General features: G+C 58.6%; 1 protein-coding gene and 1 long non-coding RNA gene across 2 annotated transcripts in view; both read right to left on the bottom strand.

Moving 5' to 3' along the window:
* Nucleotides 1–4,891, bottom strand: part of LOC120880647 — a 7,145-nt gene extending 2,254 nt beyond the window's left edge. Inside the window, exon 1 of the long non-coding RNA XR_005725074.1 lies at nucleotides 3–4,891. This is a non-coding gene — a long non-coding RNA (uncharacterized LOC120880647). The remainder of the gene's footprint in view (nucleotides 1–2) is intronic.
* SKI (SKI proto-oncogene) overlaps nucleotides 1–18,781 on the bottom strand; it is a gene marked incomplete at its 5' end in the record, with an annotated part of 54,401 nt that extends 35,620 nt beyond the window's left edge. The window contains one exon of the mRNA XM_040262824.1: nucleotides 17,849–18,781. Within this exon, the coding sequence (XP_040118758.1) occupies nucleotides 17,849–18,781 (933 nt within the window). The remainder of the gene's footprint in view (nucleotides 1–17,848) is intronic.
* Between the last annotated feature and the right edge of the window lie 5 nt (nucleotides 18,782–18,786).

Raw genomic sequence — 18,786 nt, 5'->3', positions numbered from 1 at the left:
ACCTGTCAGCATGCAGGACCCAGAGCAGACAGCAAGTGAGGTCAGAACTTGTCCACCAGCTCGGGATAAACAGTCCCACAGTCACAGTGGTCAGCACGAAGGGTCGATTTATCCAGACCTGAGACACACCAGCTTGGGCAGGCCTGGAGGTGACTGAGGAACATGGAGTCAACAGATGACAAGCTGTGAACCACAGGAAGCCCCTGCCCAATGGCAAGTGGGGAAGACAGGATGGGGACACTGAGTTTGGGCCTTCTGCCCTTCAGCTGTAAGAGGACACCTGTGTAATGATAAAAACAAATATCACACCCTCAAACCCCAGACAGATGAAGAAATGATGTCTGTGTGCCTGGGCAGTGAGGGTACAAGCCTACACCTCCTACCACTTGACAAAGCGGGCCTTACTGGGCAGCATGGGGCTAAAGGTCCCACCTGTGCCCCACAGGGGGACAGGGCATCTGGAGGAAGAAGAGCCGCCATGGCTGTGCCCATCCAGGACATCACGATCCCACCGGCAAAGGCTGAGTCACCAGAGTCGGCTGGCCTAGACCCTGAGGACATCAGAAACAAACAGAAGGTCCTAACTCTGCTCCCGCCCAGAGGCTACGGTGACGAGCAGGAGCGCACACAAGGGCTATCTGACAGCCAGAGGGTGTACGTCAGCATGTCCAGATTGAGCACCAAGTAAACCAAAATGGACAGCAGCCGACAAGGATCCTGACCTTTCGGTCTGGCCATTCCTGAGAGAAGGCAGCTCCACTGCAGGGTGACTCAAGGGGCAGAGCAATGAGAGACATTAGTGGTCCTTGCAAGGGGTTCTTGCACCCTGTTATCTCCCTGATGGGCAGGAGAGCCTGGGTCAGCCCTTCCATCAGTGCCAAAACTGGAAACAAGTCCATCACGGCTGGATGGCGCTTCATCTAAGGGTAGAGGGGTCGGCAAGAGGCCGGCTAGCACTCCAAGCAGGTGCACCTCGCAGAATGACAGCCCAGTCAACACGGCAGGCGTTCCCGACTCTACAGAATCAGCATCTAGAGATGGACGAGAAGCTCCCACGAGTCTCAGAAAGTCTCGGAGACACAGAGAAGTTCCCCTGGACCCACCAAGGAACATGCCTGGGGCGCCTGAAACACCGCAGCACAGTTCAGGACAGCTCCTGGCCACAGGCGCTCAGACCTGCAGGACTGCAGCCCAAAGGGTGCTCACACGGCCCTCGACCTCCCCTGCTACTGTCAGGGTCCCCCGGGGCCCAGGGAGGTCTGGTACCTCCAGCCCTTCTGTTGACTGCAGGGGCAGGGGGCAGAGGGGATCCAGTGAGCACAGTCCACAGTCCCCTCCCGTGGCAAGGGCTATGTGGCACTGCAAAGGTGGCAGGCATGCTGGGTGTGCGTGGGGCCTGGGATGGCTCCCCATCAGAGCAGACCTCGCAGGGGATGAGTAGGGCAGGTGTGAGGAGTCCAGAAGGCAATGCCACCCTGCAGCAGTCCCTGGGGTCCACTTCAGCCCACGACAGACAGGGGCCATCAGTGCCAGGCCTGGCCAAGGCCTTGGCTGATGGGTCACCCCCACCCCTCTGTACCCCTCACGCCACCGGGCAGCTGTGAGGCTTCTTTCCACTCATGCTAGGCTTCCCAGGGCCACATATCCTCCAGCTTCTGAATGAAGGTCCCTCAGTTCCACATGAGCCACACAAAACCTGACGCCCAGACAAGGTGGAGGCAAGGCCCTCAACTAATGGCTCTGGGGCCCCAGGTGACAGAAAGTGCCACAGGGAGGCCCTGCTCTGCCCGCTGCTCACACATGCCGCTCCCCCCACCCCCTCGGGCCCTGCAAGTGGCAGGCAGGCCAGGCCTGCACATGGCACCCAGCTGGAAGCACAGCCAGGGCCAACTCCTCCTCATCCCCAAGGGGCCTGTCTCAGCCTCCGCCTCACTCCCAGGCACTTACTAACAAATGCATGATCCCATGGACAGAGGAGCCTGGCGGGCTACAGCCCATGGGGTCACAGAGAGTCACATGGGGTCACAACTGAGCGACTAAGCATGCACACACGCACGCTGGAACAAGTTCTCAGGAATAAGAGCAAGGCCCCTGGTGGCGGCGGCAGCCTTGGTCACCAGGCACGTGTGCAAGGAAGGTTTGAGAGAATTCAGCTTCACATGCTGTCTCCTCGAAGGGCCCGTCTAAAGAGACCCACACAATGTCTCTCTCCCCTCCCTGGGACCTGGACACAGGGATACACACAGGGTACATTGAAAACAAGCACACGCGCTGCTTTGGGAGCCTCGTCGGGGAGGACCTGAGGCCCCCAGCCCCACGATGCCCATGCTCACTGACCGTGGGGCGGGGGGTGCTGGCGGGGTGCTTGGCTGCAGATCGGGATGGATGAGGCTGTGACCCATGGTACATAGTACCCCACAGATTAGCCAAAGCAACTTTAATCAAATCAGATCCTAAATATTCATTCCAATCAGGCCATCCTTATGTTCTTGTTAGAACCTTCTGCCAATAGCAAGACCCACAGGTACTCCTGGCAGAGCCTGGCACTGGCCCAACACTGGCCTCACCAAGGAACCAACCTCAAGCTGGGAGGGGCTGTGAGGATACATGCTTGGTCCTCTCCGGAGGGCCATGGACTATGTGGGAAGACTGGAGGGGAAGGTGGCTGTGGCCCAGTGTGTCTTCAAGGTCTGTCTTCTCCTAGGTGCCTGTCCTTGCATTCAGGCTCTCGCATCACACCGTGGTCAGCAGCTGACAGAGACAGAAGCTCTCAGCAGGTATGGGAGGCTGTGTCCCCAGCACAGGGCCCAGAACTTGGGGTCACCTTCCCAGCCACAGAGGCCTTGGGCCACCTATTGGGATCATGACCCCCACCACCCCCACTACCATGACCCAGAGGACCTTCAGACCATCAGGTCACTCCAAGGGCAGGACCTCATCCTGGAACAGTGACTACTACTCTCAAAACACTTGCATTCAAAGCTCTGGTTTTCCCAGTAGTCATGTATGGATATGAGAGCTGGACCATAAAGAAGGCTAAGCACCATGAATTGATGCTTCTTTCAAATTATGGTGCTGGGGAAGATTGAGAGTCTCAATCCAGGCAGCAAGGAGATCAAACCAGTCAATCCTAAAGGAAATCAACCCTGAATATTCATTGGAAGGACTCATGTTGAAGCTCCAATACTTTGGTCAATACTTTGGTCCAATACTTTGATGTGAAGAGCTGACTCATTGAAAAAGACCCTGATGTTGGGAAAGACTGAAGGCAGAAGGAGAAGGGGTGACAGGATGAGATGGTTAGATGGAATCACTGACTCAATGGACGCGAGTCTGAGCAAACTCCAGGAGATGGTGAAAGGCAAGGAAGCCTGGCGTGCGGCAGTCCTTGGAGTCCCAAAGAGTCGGACACAACTTAGTGACTGAACAACATCTTTCTTATTAGGGCAGCTAAAATGAATCAACCCCTTATTATTATTTTTTTTTTTAACTTTACAGAGCTTTCAGAAATTTGAGGTAGAATAAAGATTCGTTTTTTAAATGGGGGAAAAGGGACGGTTTTCAATCCTCTCCATTCGACCTCAAACTGAAGTAACAGGCATCTGGAGGGCGTGCAGCCCACCAGGCGCCCTCCCCTCCTGACCCCATGTGTCACGCGGGAACCTGGAAGCATCCCAGGCAGGAAAAGCGTGAGTGACCCCAGGGCAGGGCACATCCAGGGCGGAGGGAACACAGGCACAGACATAGCCTCTGGGCTCAGAGTGAAACGGTGACAGATGCAGCCCTATGGGAGGCCCAGGACAGAAATCGGGGAAGTGGCTCGGGTCTCATCCATGACCCACAACAAGACGCGGAAAATGGCCCAACTTTCACGGGCAGCGAGACCCTCTACTGTCAGCAGCCACCGACTGCTGCTCCACCGTGACACAACCCTGAGACTGGAACCCACCCACCCCCGGGGGCTCCTGCTGGGGGGCAGGTGTGACCACATCAAGGGGCTGCATCTGTGTCTAAACCCCCAGTGACCAGCTGCCTTACAGTCAGGAGGGGATGGGCCACACGCTGCAGGGAGGTGTGGGGGTGTCGGGCAGGGGTCGGGGGTCAGAGAAAAGCCACTGGGAGAGACTGAGTCCCTAGCAGGTGGCCCAAAGAGGATGACTGAGGCATCGAATAATGGCAGGAATGACCGCAACACTGTCTGGGGCTAATCTGGTGACACCAACCAGCCGGAGGAGGAGGGAGGGGAGGAGGAACGGGGAAGGGAGGGGGGAGGGGAGGAGAGAGAGGAGCAGCAGGCAGCAGGTCAGGCAGCACCCTGGAGGGACAGCCAACCCACCAGGAGCAAGTTCACGGGGACTGGACACCGCCAGGGTCTAAAGTCTGCCCACAGATTATTTATTAACCACAGAGGGAAGAAGCAGACTCACCACGAGTGTGGGCGAAGCTGCCATCCCCGAGGGGAGGGGGGCTCCAAGCCTGCCACCGACACCAGCCAGGAGACACACAAGGCACGTGCCCACAGGACAGCCCCTTGCCCTTCTGACGCTGTGTCAGGCAGGAACACAGGTGGGGGGATCCCAGCGGACAGGCTCAGACAGAGACGCTAGATCGCAGGGCCCATCCTAGTGGGTCCTGGGCAGAAGCAAACTGCTGCAGGAGGGCTGAGTGGACGAGGAGCATGATGGTACTGCAGCCGGGCCCCCACTGTCACCCACCAAGGACCACAGCATCGGACACTCTCCCTCCAATGCAGCAGGACAATGGGAGTGAACCCTGGGGAACCTGCCTCAAAGCTTCACTGCAGGTTTGAAAATTTCCTATAATAAAAAAGCCCCAGGGACTTCCCTGGTGATCCAGTGGGTAAGACTCTGTGCTCCCAGCGCAGGGGACCTGGGTTCGATCCCTCATCAAGGATAGATCCCACACACCACAGCTAAAAGATCTTGTGTGCCACAACAAAGACCCGGTGCAACCAAGTACACAACAAATAAAAAATATAAAGCCCTGAACCAAGGAGAGGCGGCAGATTCACCAACGGGTGGCTGGCTGCTCCTCTGTCCACAGGGGCGTGGAAGCCACCCGCAGGGGCATGGAAGCCACCCCCTGGCGTAAGGACACAAGAACACGTGCCAAGAAGGGACAGCGGCGCTCTGGGAACGCCCAGCTTGGGCAGGGCAATGACATCTTGCGACATCTTGCAAATGACACTGAATGGTTTCTCTAAATCGGACCTAAAAGCATCAGAAATGTAACAATGGCAAGAGAAACCTCTCAAAATTCCAAATTTCCTAAACAGTAACAAACCCTAGTTTGAAAAACAGATCTCCGATTCTGTTCAACTCTCTGCAAGGGTGATGCATAATCCAGCATGTGAGGACCTGCAGCGACAAGGAGCAGGCGGATGGGACCCCCCCCCTCGCCAACCCCCAGCCAAGACCCTAGACCCTGGCTGCTGCCCCCGGGCTCCTCCCTCCCGAGGCTCTGCCCCAAGAGAGGAATGAGCAAGCCTCCCTAAGAGGGTTCCTGACACACTGCCTTGTTTCTGCTTTCCAGAAAACCTCATCTTTATGGGTAAGAACGGCTCTGGGATCAGTGCTGCTGCACTGAGAGCAAGGCTGTGGATGAGGCGCTGACCACTGCTGGCCGTTTACCCAAGTCCCCATGTGAAGAGTTACCCCCAGTCTTCCCATCTTCCCATCTGAAAACCCAAACCACCTGCCCTGCTCAAACAGGATGCGGGTCCTCCTTCTGTCCAGGGGACACCTGGAGGCTGCACCTGACAGAGAAGGGACTTCCCCAGCCTGTCACCAAGTACCATGCTGCAGTGGACACCTGGGTCCGCACACACACACCTGGCTGCATACAGAGCCCAGGGGACCCAGGACAGGCAGCTCCCAGCATTCCAAAAGGACCCCACACAGGGGCAAACGCACTAGCACCAGCCTCATCTGGGACCCAGCATGGAAGTCAGCTGCGACTCTACAAGTCCATCAGGGCAGCCAGCATGGGGCACACTGACCACACACTGCACAGGCCCCAGGCTACCCAGAGCTACTGTTGGCACAGGGAGCCTGGCCGCCCAGCACACTGTGTGCTCCACTCAGAGCACCTGCTGGCGCCCATCCGCTGGCCCGCTTGGCTGCAAGGAGGCCACTGTGCCAGCCTGTGTATGCCCACACGTGGGCCCGGCCGGGCTCCTGGGATGGCCTGTCCGGCCCACTGCCTCCTGTCAAATGCCCCAGCTTAGGAAGACAGAGAGAGGGCCGGGCGCAGTGCTGGGCCTTCATAATGACGGATGAGAGGAGGGCACCCCACTCCCCCACCCACTTTACAGACGGAGACACCAGGGCCCAGGGAACTGACGAAGCCTCTAATACAAGCGAGAAGTTGGCCGAGCCAGGATCTGGCCCCAGGAATCAAGTGGGCTATATCTGTTTTTTTTAATCAAAAAAAAAAAAAAAGGCCAATGTTTTTCTTTTTTCTTTTTGTTTTTGCCACACTACGTGTCTTGAAGCATCTTAGTTCACCTGACCAGGGATCAAACCCATGCCCTCAGCAGTGAAAAGGCTACATCCTATCCACTGGACCGCCAGGGAATTCCCAGCAATCAAGTTTAAGGATCCCTGCCCCTAACCATTAAGCAATGCTGCCTCTCTAGACTTCTAGAAACTTGTACTTCACCAGAAATACCAAAAAATTATACTTGCTAACATCTGCACAAAGAAAATGGGGTAAGAAAGAGGTTAAAATTAGATCCAAAGACAGTGCTTTCTACTCACTGTGGGCAGCAGGTGGGGCAGAGGGGGTGGGGGCCCTCCCACCCCAAACAGTTTCCAACTCCTCTTTCTTTCTTCAACCAGAGCACAAAGAGCCACCCTCACTGAGGTCCCTGCAGGCCCTGCCCAGGTTCCCACCACCAGGCCTTCCTTTTGAATCCAACCAGTGGCTTCACCCTTACGCAGCAGGGAAACCTGGCAGTATTTGCAAAACAAAAATCAAGGACCCTCCTTTCAAGAGCTACGCAGCAGGGCGCCCTCACACCCCAGCCTCTCATCAATATTCAACAGCTAAGACAAAGTGGACAAAGAAGCAGAGGGTCACTTCTCCCGGTCCCTGGCCTTCGGGTCCACGCCCACTCCTGCTCCTGCAAGAGACCAAGATGGGGGCGTCTGGAAACCAAACATCTGGGTTGGTTCAGAGGCCACTCAACTGCTCCGGCAAGGCAGCCCTGGGGCTGGGATGTGGGCAGTGGGGGCACAGCCCACCGTGGCCAGGGCCACCAGTCAGGGCCTGGAGCAGCCTGGTCTGCCTGGACAGCCAGTGTCTCCCGGACCACCTGTCACCGTGGCCTTCTGAAACCAACGGAGACAAACTAGTGGAAATCATGGTTGGAAGCTGGGCTGGACCCAAAGGCCATGAGAGGGGCACAGGCACCAGTCATTCAGGAAACTATGTCCAATGCGGAGAGAGAACGCCAAGTGGCCGGTGGTCCTGGGCGTGGGCTCCTGGCTGTCCCGGAGCCAGAGGGAAAGTCCACATCCAGCAGCAGGCTCTCCTGCCCAGAGCGGCCCTCAAGCTATCCAGAACACAGGTGGGTGTCCCCCTGCTCTGGGCCCAACACGCAACCCCCGTGTGGTGACAAGATTAAAAGGCAGAGACTCCGGTCTCTGTGTGGGGAAAAGCATGAGAAGACCACCACTTCCTCTCTAAAAAACTTTCTCAAGAAACAGGGGCAGGACATAAGACTCCAGAGAGGACAGACTCACGTCAAGCTCACCGGCTAAACCTCAGAGGCCAACATACTCACACAACCAACGAGCCCATGACAAGATGCTCAACATCACTGATCATCAGGGGACACAAATCAACAGCACAGTGAGACAGCCTCACACCCCTCAGGACAAATACTGTCAAAACCCAGAAACCAGTGCTGGCGAGGACATGGGGAACCTGGGACGCGGCGCACCTCTGCCGAGGAAGCCAGTACAGAGGCTGCTCAAGGAGCAGACACAGACCCACCGTGTGACCCAGCAATTCCACCAGAGAGGACATGCCCTGCAGAACTGAGAGCAGGGACGTGCCCCATGCACAGCAACCGAAACACAGAAGCAACCCAGGTGCCTGGCATCAGATGACGGACAAACAGAATGCGGTCCATCCACACAACAGAACAGGATCCAGCCTTAAACAGGGAGGCGGTCCCGACACCAACACCTGCTCCACGGAGGACAGACCTTAGGACACGACGAGGAGTGAGACAAACCAGACGTAAGAGGAGTCATCCTATGTGCTTCCACTTCTCGGAGGCCCCTGGAGGAGTTAGAGTCACAGAGACACAAAATAGGAGGGTGGGGGCCGGGGGAGGGGGAGGGGGCAGAGCTTCAGTTTGGGAAGAGGAGAAAGTCCTGGAGATGATGGTGGGGATGGCTGCCCAACAACGATAATGTGCCCAATGCTACTGAGCTGTGCACTTAAAAAAAGCAGGAAGGTGCTTTTTATGGTAACTGTCATTTTACCACAATAAAGAACAACACACACAAGGAAAATTATAGGGAAAAAAAAAACTAAAAATAATAAAATAGCCAACTCCTTTAGGAAAAAATGAACCAATGAGATACTCCCCTTCAACAAGGCTATTCTGAACGACAGTGACTAAGGCTGTGAGGATGGAGGAACGTAGGCAGGTACCTGATGCTGTTAAGAGGGAGACTCTTGGCAACAAAATCAAGAATCCATGAAGACGACCTGCCTCTCTGGGTCAGAGTCTTCCAAGGGAACACCCAGAGAAGTACAGGCACCCTGTGTGTGAGCAACCAAATGGGACAAATGGAAGTGCAACCAACAAGGCTGGGAGCTCGCTCTGAGCCGCCAAGTCTCCTATGAGAGCCTCAGCTCAAGTCCCGGGCATCAGAGGCGATGTGCCTGCGGTGACCATTGATCTGAGGCCCCTCGGGACACAGGCCCCGCCCTCCCTGAACAAAACAATTGAGCGTGACCTCTGACCCAGACACACATGCACACGCCTGCAGCAAGGATGCACCACAGTCCCATCCGTGGGTGCCCGCACTGGAGGCCCGATGCCAGTCACACAAGAAGAGGGACCAGCCCCAGCTACGAGGTCGAGGTGAGGGCCACAGTCACCCTGGACACAGGTCAACACAGGGATGCTCAGGATGGTGGAGTGGCGGGGCTGGAAGCTGGCGGCAGGTGTACCTGGCCTTCCACACTGCTGCACTGAGGCTCCTGGCAGGAGTCCACGTTAAGACGCTCTCTGAAGCTTCTCGAATAATAACAAAAACACAGCCTGGCCCTGGATGTGAAAGACATTCCAGGACCCTCAACACCACAGACTGCTCACCAAAGTGCTCCGTGGCTGCCCAAAGGCACAGCCATGCACAAGACACACGTGTACACAGGGGCATGGATGAGGGAGGCCTGCAGAGCCATGTCTGAGACGTGGGATCTGAACACAGGCTGGGGACCCGCAGGCATTCAGACACTGTTTTTTGCCAACTTTGCCAGGCATGCTAACAGCCCCAAGGTAATGATTTTCCACGATTCCTTATCTGTTAGACGGATACTGAAACACTCACGTGTGAAATGATGCCTGGGGTCTGCTTTAGCGAGAAGGCATTAGGGGAAATGAGTGAGATGAAAGCAGTGTGGAACCAGGAATGTGTCTGCATGAACCACTTTCCCACTCGCGGGCACCTGAATCTGCCCCCACACTACCACCCACTATAAGTCCACACACATGCTGGCCCTTTGGGCGGTGGGTGCTCACCGCTGGGCAGGAACCTGCCCTGGGATCACCCTTCGGGCTCACTCTGCTCACCCCTCAAAACTTAAGCAAGCAAAGGCAGAGGCCCAGGTGGCTCTCCCTCAAGCCCCTCCAAAAGCTTGCACCCCATCCCTCCCTCCCTCACAGCCGCCTGCTCTGCAGGGTCCCGGCCAGAGCCTCTGTCACATGGACTCCTGAGAGAAATCTCAAGGTAGTTCAAGAGAACATTTAAATCCTAACTGCGTATGTGAAACACCTGGAGCTCAGATAATAAAACCTGGGAGGGACACTAAAAACCACAGAAGACCTCGGATGACTTGAGACCACCTCAATGACAGCAACAGGAAAATTAAAGCAGATCCTCCCTAGACGGAAGGCGAGTCCAACACGAATCCGAATCCAACAAACAGAGTACATGTCTCCCCTCCCGAAGTAGAAACTGGACACCAGGCTGGGTGGGCCGCATCGGCAGAAGAACTGAGTGGGGGGGGGTGCACAGAAGCAGGAGGGGGGCCTCCTTCCTGGAGGAGGGGAAGCAGCAAGATTGGGAATTTGGGAATTCCAAGTCTGCTGGGCAGAGGCTGCAGCCTCAGTCCTCTGGTCCCGCCTGTCGGTACACTGCCGGGCCCCAGCTCCATTGCAGGCAGCCAGACCCCAGCTGGGAGGAGGGTCCCCGGGTCCACCACCCAGGAGCCCAGGACCCCTCGGCCACCCACACCCGGGCCACTCAGAACACAGTTTAACTATCGGAGCCACGAGGAGCCAGCCCAGGGCCTACCTTGTTTTCACAGTTTAAGGAGCTTTGTAAATGCAGACAAGACCCACTAGGGTCAGGCAAGCTGGGCGACACTTATTACATACAAGGATGTTAAAAAAAAATCACAGTTTTGATAGTTCTGCAAAAAAAAACTTAGCAAATTTACAACAAAACTGTCAAGTAATTAAGGCTAGGCACTTCACACATGAACTTAAACTGCTAATTAAAATCCCCTCGCTTAATTGACTACATTTGCATATCATTCAACATGGGAGTATAATTTTTTTAATGGTTTGGGCAACGTGGTTCTAACACCAGAAAGTGGGAGGCGGCAGGTGGGGGGAGCCAGCAGCCTCTGCACAGCCAGCTTGCCTTCCCTGGACGTGCAAAGGCTGCACCCCAGGGACTATGCCAGGCCCGGGGTCCCCACCCCAGGTGGAGGTAGAAGCCAGGCCAGCAGAGACTCCCCCGTGCCTTGACCTGGAGGAGGGGCTGGGCAGGAGCTTCCAGAACCACCCATGGACACATGCACCTGCCCTCCCCTCAGGGCGGCACCGCAGCCCCCGCCCCCCACCCCACCTCCTCCAGGGACTCAGAGAACACCTGAGACACACTCGCCCCACTGAGGGCAACAGTCAGACCCAGACAACCAGAGGAGCTGGGCTGGGAGGCGCAGGGGAGGCCAGCCAGGCCCCACAGCTCTCTGTGAAGACTCTGCAGCTCTCTGTCCATGGCCGGACCTGTGGGTCCCTGCAAGAGAAGCCCCAGCCCCATACAGGGCGAGGGCGTCCCCAGGACCGAGGGCCCCTCTTGTTCCAACAACTGAAGGGCAGCAAGAGGAGACCGTCAGGCCAACGGGACGCATCCACGGGGGCGGGCGGGCGGAACCATGGCAGCCATGGGAGGACCACCAGCACCTCTGGAGACCACAGTGACCCCAGTCCGCGAGCAGGTCAGGCTCTGAAGGCAGCTCACACGGACCGGAGGACCGCAGCGTGGTGCGTGGATGCTGCAGCTACCCACCAGGCCTGAACCGCAAACCAGTGCCACGGGGTCACGAGAGAGCCAAGGCGACAGACGTGCACAGAGAAAGCTGGCCTCACACAGGCCCAGCCACAGCCCCCCACCCTCCAGGCCGGCAGGGCCGCCAGGCTCCCCAGGGCTCAGGGCCCTCTTGGCTGTCGCTGGCAAGCGCCACGGATGGAGGAGCTCTGCTATCGGGGGTTGTGTACTGCACACGAACCTGGACCCTCAGCCCTCCCAGAACGCTCTGTGGCCCAGGAGATCCACGAGGTGAGAATGGGGTGCAGAGAAGGCCCAGGTTCCAGCCAGGTCCTCAGACACCAATCACACCGCTGGGCTGCTGTGAGGATGTGGCCAACAGCTCAAAGGGAGGTGGGCGCAGGCACACGGGGCCCCCCAGTGGGTGACCCCCAACATGCAGGTGACCCCCACCTGCAGTCCCAAAGCCCAGCCCTGTTCCTCACTGCCAGCCCTGTCCCAGGGGTTCAGACCCTCCCCATTACATGATGGTCACGTCCACTCGGCCACACCCCTCACAGGGGCTCAGGGGTTGAGTGAGGTCTCACGGGTGCCCGGGGCCCTCAGACCCCCTCTGCTCCAACCACCCACGGTCCTGCCAACCCTCAGGCCCAGTGGCTCCAGCTTCCTTCCCCCACAGACACAAAGCCCCCTCACTACCCGTCACCACGTTTTCTGTGACAGGCAGCATGGTAGCCCCTGAGAAGCCTGTTTTCAACAACGGACATTCCTTTCAGAGTAGCCAACCAACATCCAAGCGGGAGCCACGTCAGGGCCTGTCCAGGTGGAGCCCTCTCTGAACCCCCAGCAGCCCTGAGCCGGGGCCCCACAGGACCGCTCCATGCACTCCAGGGAAAGTGCCCTCTCCTTCCTTTTCTAGCCAGCGAGCGCCAAGCTGCCAATAAACCTTGACATTAGTGATTTCATGTCTCCATGAGTCATTCGACAAGTATTTATTCCGGGCCCGGAACTGGGGGCCCACACGAAGCCAGCAACACAACCACAAACACACAACCCCCAGGTCGGCCGCAAAAAGGTCTCCCCGGAGAGCCCAGACCGCGGGGCAGGCCCGACCGCTGCGGGCTGCGCGGCCACAGAGCCACGCCGAGACTTCCTGAATTATTATCTGTAGCTGCAAAATCAAGAAGTCGCAGCGTTCTTTGAGTCTTTCTAAGTGAAAAACGTAAAATCAGAGGAGACAAACGCTGTAAACCCTATAGCACCCCGGCTGCTCCCGGGCCACCAGAGAAGCCGGCCCTGCACACACAGAGCTGGGCCACAGTGCGGGCTCCTCCGCCTGTCCTGGGACCCCGCAGGGCCCGAGCCATGCCGGCCAACTGTGGACACACAGCCTGAGTCCCCACCCGCCCCACTCCACTCACGTGGACACACAGAGACCAGTCACAGCTCTAACTCGACACCAACAGGAACCCACCTCAGACCCCACTGCGACAGCTTCACACTCCCAGAAACGACTTCCCATCCCTTCTTGGGGCTCTGACAGGCCCCTGTTAATCCACGGACACGTGTGGCCAGGAGCTCCCACCCGTGACCTCGGGGCCCAACCTCCCCCAAACACGCCCCACCCCCTGTGATGGGCAGCTGGAGGGAAGGAAAGAAGGAAGCAAGCAGGGCCCTGGGAAGAGTGGAGGCTTTTCCCTCTCCCGCAGCTCTCACAGATCTTAAGGAAATAATTCAGCCTCTATATTTTGACTCAAAACAAAGAAACTTTTTAAAAACATTTCAGTTGAAACTTGCATAATTCTTCCAGTGGAGAAATCCTCCCCAACTTTCGCAATCCTTAGAAAGAGACACATTATTGCTGCTTGTGTAACAGTCTCTGGGCCACAGAGAGTCCGGCCGCCGGCCACGGACACCTCCCGCCAGACGGCCAGGGTGCAGGGCCCGGAAGCACCGCCTCCCCCAGGCCTTCCCGGCGCCCGGCGGTCACCTCCCCAGACTTCCTCGTGGGCCTCGCTTGGCATCTCAGACAGTACTCGGACGGACTGTGAACAAGGTTGGGAGCCAACAGCTCTACTCTCAAAGCCCTGCATTGGTCGAGGGTCCCCAGACAGGCAGCAGGGACAGAGGCAAGGGCTACTCAGGGACCTTGCTGACCCCAGCAAGCCGACGGCCCCGCCCAGTTCCAAAGAGAAGTGCTAGAAACCAGCAGGATGGCTGAAGACGGGCTGATGGGCAGAAGGCCCCGACCTAGAGGACCACCTCAATGCAGCCCTGCTCACCACACGCAGATAAGGGCACTCGGCTGGCCCCCCACACCCTCCCTCACTCACACTCGGCTGACCAGAGGCTGCTGTTTCCCGTTTGATGAGTCCCGGGCCTTCGCTTTGGGGCCTTCACCGAGGACCAGCCCAACATGCTGATTCCATCCTCCTGCACGCAGGGCTGGGCCCATCCAGGAGCCTAGCTACAGAGCATCACCCAACAGCACCCCACCTCCTCAGCAAAGCGTCAGGAGCCAGGAAATCACAATGGGGCCCACAAAAACCTCGAGCAAAGCCAGTGGATGAAGGGACAGCCAAACCTCTACACCTGTGCCCAGACTGAGAGCATTTGTGAGCCTAGCCCCACAATAAAGAGGTGCTGAGAGAGGCAGGCTGGCCAGAGTCCCTTCCAGCCCAATGGACGTTCTTGACACCATCTCTCCCACGGCCACTTGAGCTTGACCATACAACACGTGCCCACTTAGTGGAATCCCTATGGCCTATCTTCCTCATCAAAGCCTCAGCCACTGCCCACCAGGGACTTTGAGAGTCCACGCTCCTCCACGCTGAAGGCCTGGCCATCCCCAGGTGATGGGGGAAACGGCTCCACTGCTGGGAGTTCACACAGACTCCACTCTGGACACTCACACAACACGAGGCCCCTCAGTCCACGAGCCCCTGCCAGGCAGGCAATTCTGTGGACTCCTGCAGGGACTCAGCACTGAAGGAAGAGGCCCCACCAGCAAACAGCATCCCTGGTCTCCAGCCTGGGAAGCAGGACCTTCGGAAGGCGAAGCAGTTCCCAACAGCCTGTTTCTCAACCATGCAGGGGCCGGCCCAGTTCCAGCCCCAGGGGGGCGGCGCACCCCCGCCGCCCACCTGGCCCATGAGCAGCCGTCCCTCAAAACGAGGGACACATACCAATGCCCCTTTCATGACTGACAGATCCAGCTTAGCCCAAGGGCCATCATATGAGGGATGGAGTCCACCAGGCAGAAGACAAGGGAAGGGGGTGTGGGGAGGCTGAGACTCCTACCTCACGGCTACACGGTCCAGCAGCGAAGACATATCCTTGCCAACCTACAACATTCATCACCCAAACACATCCCCAACACACCGCCAACAACTGCTGTGCGTACTGTCCCCGTCTCAACACGCAGAAACTGAGGTGCATGCTTGCTCAGTCAGGCAGCCAGGAGGGACAGAGCCAGGACACAGGAGCCACCCCGAGGAGCTCACAGCCAGACCCGCCAGCCCTGACAGTGGCTGGATGACCGGAGGCACGTCTTGAGGGGCCCCATGGTATGAGGGGCATCACTGAGGAGCAGCCCCCAGGCCAGCATGCGCAGACACACCACCTTCAAGGGTTTCCAGGCTCAGGCTGGAGCCCTGTCCCCATGTGGGAGCGACCACAGGAACCGCCACCCTGCTGTGCTCAGGCTGTAGGCACCGCAGGGCAGGTGAAGGCAACTGTGCCCCAGGACCCCAGGAGGCCCCCTTGCAGCCCCCCCCAGTGCTGGCGGCGAGAGAGCCAGGTGACCCCCGCAGCCCTCAGTGCCTGGGACAAACATCTGCTTACTTCATCTCACCAGAACCTGAGGTCCCCACAAAGAGCAGTTCCAGCACGTTCTCTGTTGCTTTTTGTCCTGGGCCTCAGGAGATCAAAAATATTAAAATGAACTACAGAAAGAAGTGGAGAAATCAAAATGTATCCTGTGAATACTCTGTCAGGAGGGGGTGGAGCAAATAGAGGCCCGCAGCCTGGGGAGGGGGTCTTCTCTGCAGCTTTTTCCCCCGAACTCCCCATGAGCCCCCCACCGTGAGGCCGAAATCCCCTTCCCACTCTTGGGGTCGGGTGTCCCTGGCGCACCGACAGGCTGTGCTGGGGAGACCTGAAAAGGACCACACAGCCCAGGACTCCCAAGTGCACGGTCACAGAGCCAAAGCCATGGGCAGAGGCCAGAGAACAGGATAACTGAGCTGGGGGCGACAGGAGAGCACAGGAGCCAGCATGGATAGTGGCACAGCCGAGGCCTGGACGGGGGCACACGGGACCACCGGCCCAGACTCCTCTGTGACGACACGTGGTACTGACACACAGCCTGGAGACCCCAACCTCTCAGGATGATCACATCACCATCAGCATCCCCAGGGGAGCTTTCTGAACCAATGAGAGCTCTAAGCAGCGCTGGGGGGGCACAAGAGGAAAGGGTGGCACTGACCATCTGGGGAATCACCAGACACCAAAGCTGGCTCTGGCCCCCTCTCTGAGGCCGCGGCTCAGGGGGCCGTCTTGCCCACTCACCTGGCAGGGTCTGGGCCCACAAGCTGAGGCCAGGCCTTCCCTGAGCCTACGGACACTCATGTTCAGAACAGCAGGGCCTTCTGCAAGGAAGCCAAGGCCTGGGCCTGCAGCTGCCACAGCCGACCCCAGGAAGACAACCACAAACACACATGACCCAGATTCGGACACAAACACAGACACACCCTGCAGACAAGACCGTCTCCTGTCCACCCTGCATTAAGTGACCTGCCACAGCCTTTCAACCACAGGCTTATCCAGGCGGCCAGAACCCACCACAATCCTGCACACAGGGTGCCCTCGGGCCACGACGGCTATTGAGGGAGCAGGCACCCCAAACAGAGAGGCCCCCAGTTCACTGGGAACACCCCTCATGCCACTCACGGCCAGCTCCCAGTCTGAAATGAGGGGCCCGATCAGCCTGCTGGGACCTGACGCCGGCACCCTCCCCCACCCACAATGCCCACTCAAACCATTCCTCCCACCCAATCCCAGCCCTGGTCTGCAGACAGCTGCCACCTGGGCGCCAGCCGAGCCAAGGGCAGGAACACCAGCACATCCACGAGCGCACGCGGGCCTCCCGAGCGCAGGCGACAGGCCTGGCTTCCCCTCCCCTCCTCCGCTCCCGGAGACTCTGACACTCCGCTGGAGGGGCGCCCAGAGAAAACCGGGCGGGAACATCTATTCACAGATTCGGAAAAAAAAGTTTGATGCAATAGCTGAATTAATTAGGCCTCCCAAGAATAGCAGAGCCAATGCAGCATTCTGTGTGTGCAATTTAATAAGCCTGGATACTCAAAAAGAAAAGTTACAAATACTTGGGGAGGGGGGAGATGCCATGCAAAGCTGATGTGGACCCCAGTGAGTGGCCAGGAGCTGCCAGGCTGGATCACACGGATCCATCGTCTGGCGAACAAACAACAGACCCCAGGCCAGCAGCCCTCCCCACCTCGCCCTTTGCGTCTCAGAGGACAGGACAGAAGAAAACGTGCACATCCAAAACAAACCGCAGGCCAGTGGCTCCCCTGACACTCAGAGCCTCAGGCGCCCGCTGACCAGTCCCCCAGCCCAGTGCCAAGTGGCCCTCGCCCCCACACGGGGGACTCTGAGACTCATTCTCTGGCAGGCCAGGCACACACACAAAGCTGGAGTCGCCGAGTCTCGGCCCCCGGCCACCACAGCCCAGACACCTGGCTTCGCTTTGGAGTCTGTCTCCCAAGACTTCAAGGCACAAACAGGCCCTGCCCAGCCAAGTTCCGCCTGCTGGGGACACGGGCAGGCACCCCTCTGTGTGCCAGCCTGGGAGTGGGAAGACCAGGGTGATTCCCTGCCCCCCACTCAGCCTGGACATCCCCCTGGTCCCCAGGAAGGCCTGGGCTGGAGACTCCAGACTGGAACCGGCCAGGATCAAACTTCCTGGGACTAAGGGCAAAAGAGGCCTGCCCCTGCCGACCCAGCTGGGCAACAGCTGTGGGCCTCAGGAGGGCTTCACCACCTCCCCCAACAGGCCTGCCTCCCAGGCTCCCAACCAGGCAAGGAGCTAGTCCTAGGAGTCAGACCAAAGGACCTTCCTCCTGATATGGAGCAGTCTATGGGGACACCAACAACACCCCCAAGTTTCCACAAAACAAAACCTAACCCTGAAACGTGTGGGGGAGGCTGAGCCCCCGACCCAGGAGGGCACCTCGCCCTCTCCAGGCCTCACTCCCACTCCCCAGGCACGGCTGCCACGGGACACTCACCCGGGGCACCCGCCGCTTGTACTTGTTGCCATAGTCAAACTTCTCCTTGACGTCGTCCAGACAGCGGCCGAGACGCGCCTGCTCCTCCTTGCCCGTGTAGTCCTGACTGAGCAGGATGTAGGCCCGCCAGTTGGCCGAGTCGAAGCCCCAGTGGCAGGTCCGGTTTTCCAGGGCCTTGTGCGAGTGCACCACGAACTTGTGCGGCGGGTACATGAGGCGGCAGTCGAGGCACTGGATGCAGGCGGCGCTCGGGCTGCTGTAGAGCTCGGGCACCAGCAGCCCCTTGCATTTGCCGAAGCACTCGTGGTACACACGCACACTGCGCTCGCTGAGCTCCAGGCCCAGCGCCAGGCTGGCCGCCAGCTCCTTCTTGCAGGGCGGCGGGTAGGCGCCGCCGTACAGCAGCGCGTTGCACAGGCGCTCGGCGTCCGTCTTGGTGATGAGCCCGCACGAGGGCGCCGAGAAGGGCAGGATGCCCATGACTTTGAGGATCTCCAGCTGGTCGGCCGTGCAGCGCGAGCAGTAGATGTGAAGCTCGTCGCACACCGAGTTGATCTGTTGCAGCGAGAAGTCGCGCAGCACGGAGTTAAGGATCTGCGGCAGACACAGCCGCTTCTCGCCGCCCACCACGAAGCACGAGATGGTCTCGCCCTCCAGCACGGTCTCGCAGCGCTCCGTGGAGCGGTCGGACGGCATGAAGAAGGGCCCAGGTAGCACGGGCGGCGGCGGCTGGATGGCGGGCAGGTGCAGCACCGGCGGGGGTTCGGCGGCCGCGGGCACCGGCGCCGGCACCGCGGCCGCGCCCGCCTCCTTGGCGCTCTCCTTCTTGTAGGCCTCCTGCGCCCAGCGCGCCGAGAAGGCGGCCGGGCCGCCCAGCGAGCTCATGGAGCTGAGGTGGAACTGCTCCAGCGTCTTCTGCAGCCCCGGGTGCGGTTGGA

Source organism: Oryx dammah, unplaced genomic scaffold, assembly GCF_014754425.2.
Source record: "Oryx dammah isolate SB20612 unplaced genomic scaffold, SCBI_Odam_1.1 HiC_scaffold_21, whole genome shotgun sequence".
NCBI lineage: Eukaryota > Metazoa > Chordata > Mammalia > Artiodactyla > Bovidae > Oryx > Oryx dammah.
The sequence above is the reverse complement of the archived record's forward strand: the minus strand, read 5'-3'. Positions and strand labels throughout refer to the sequence as shown.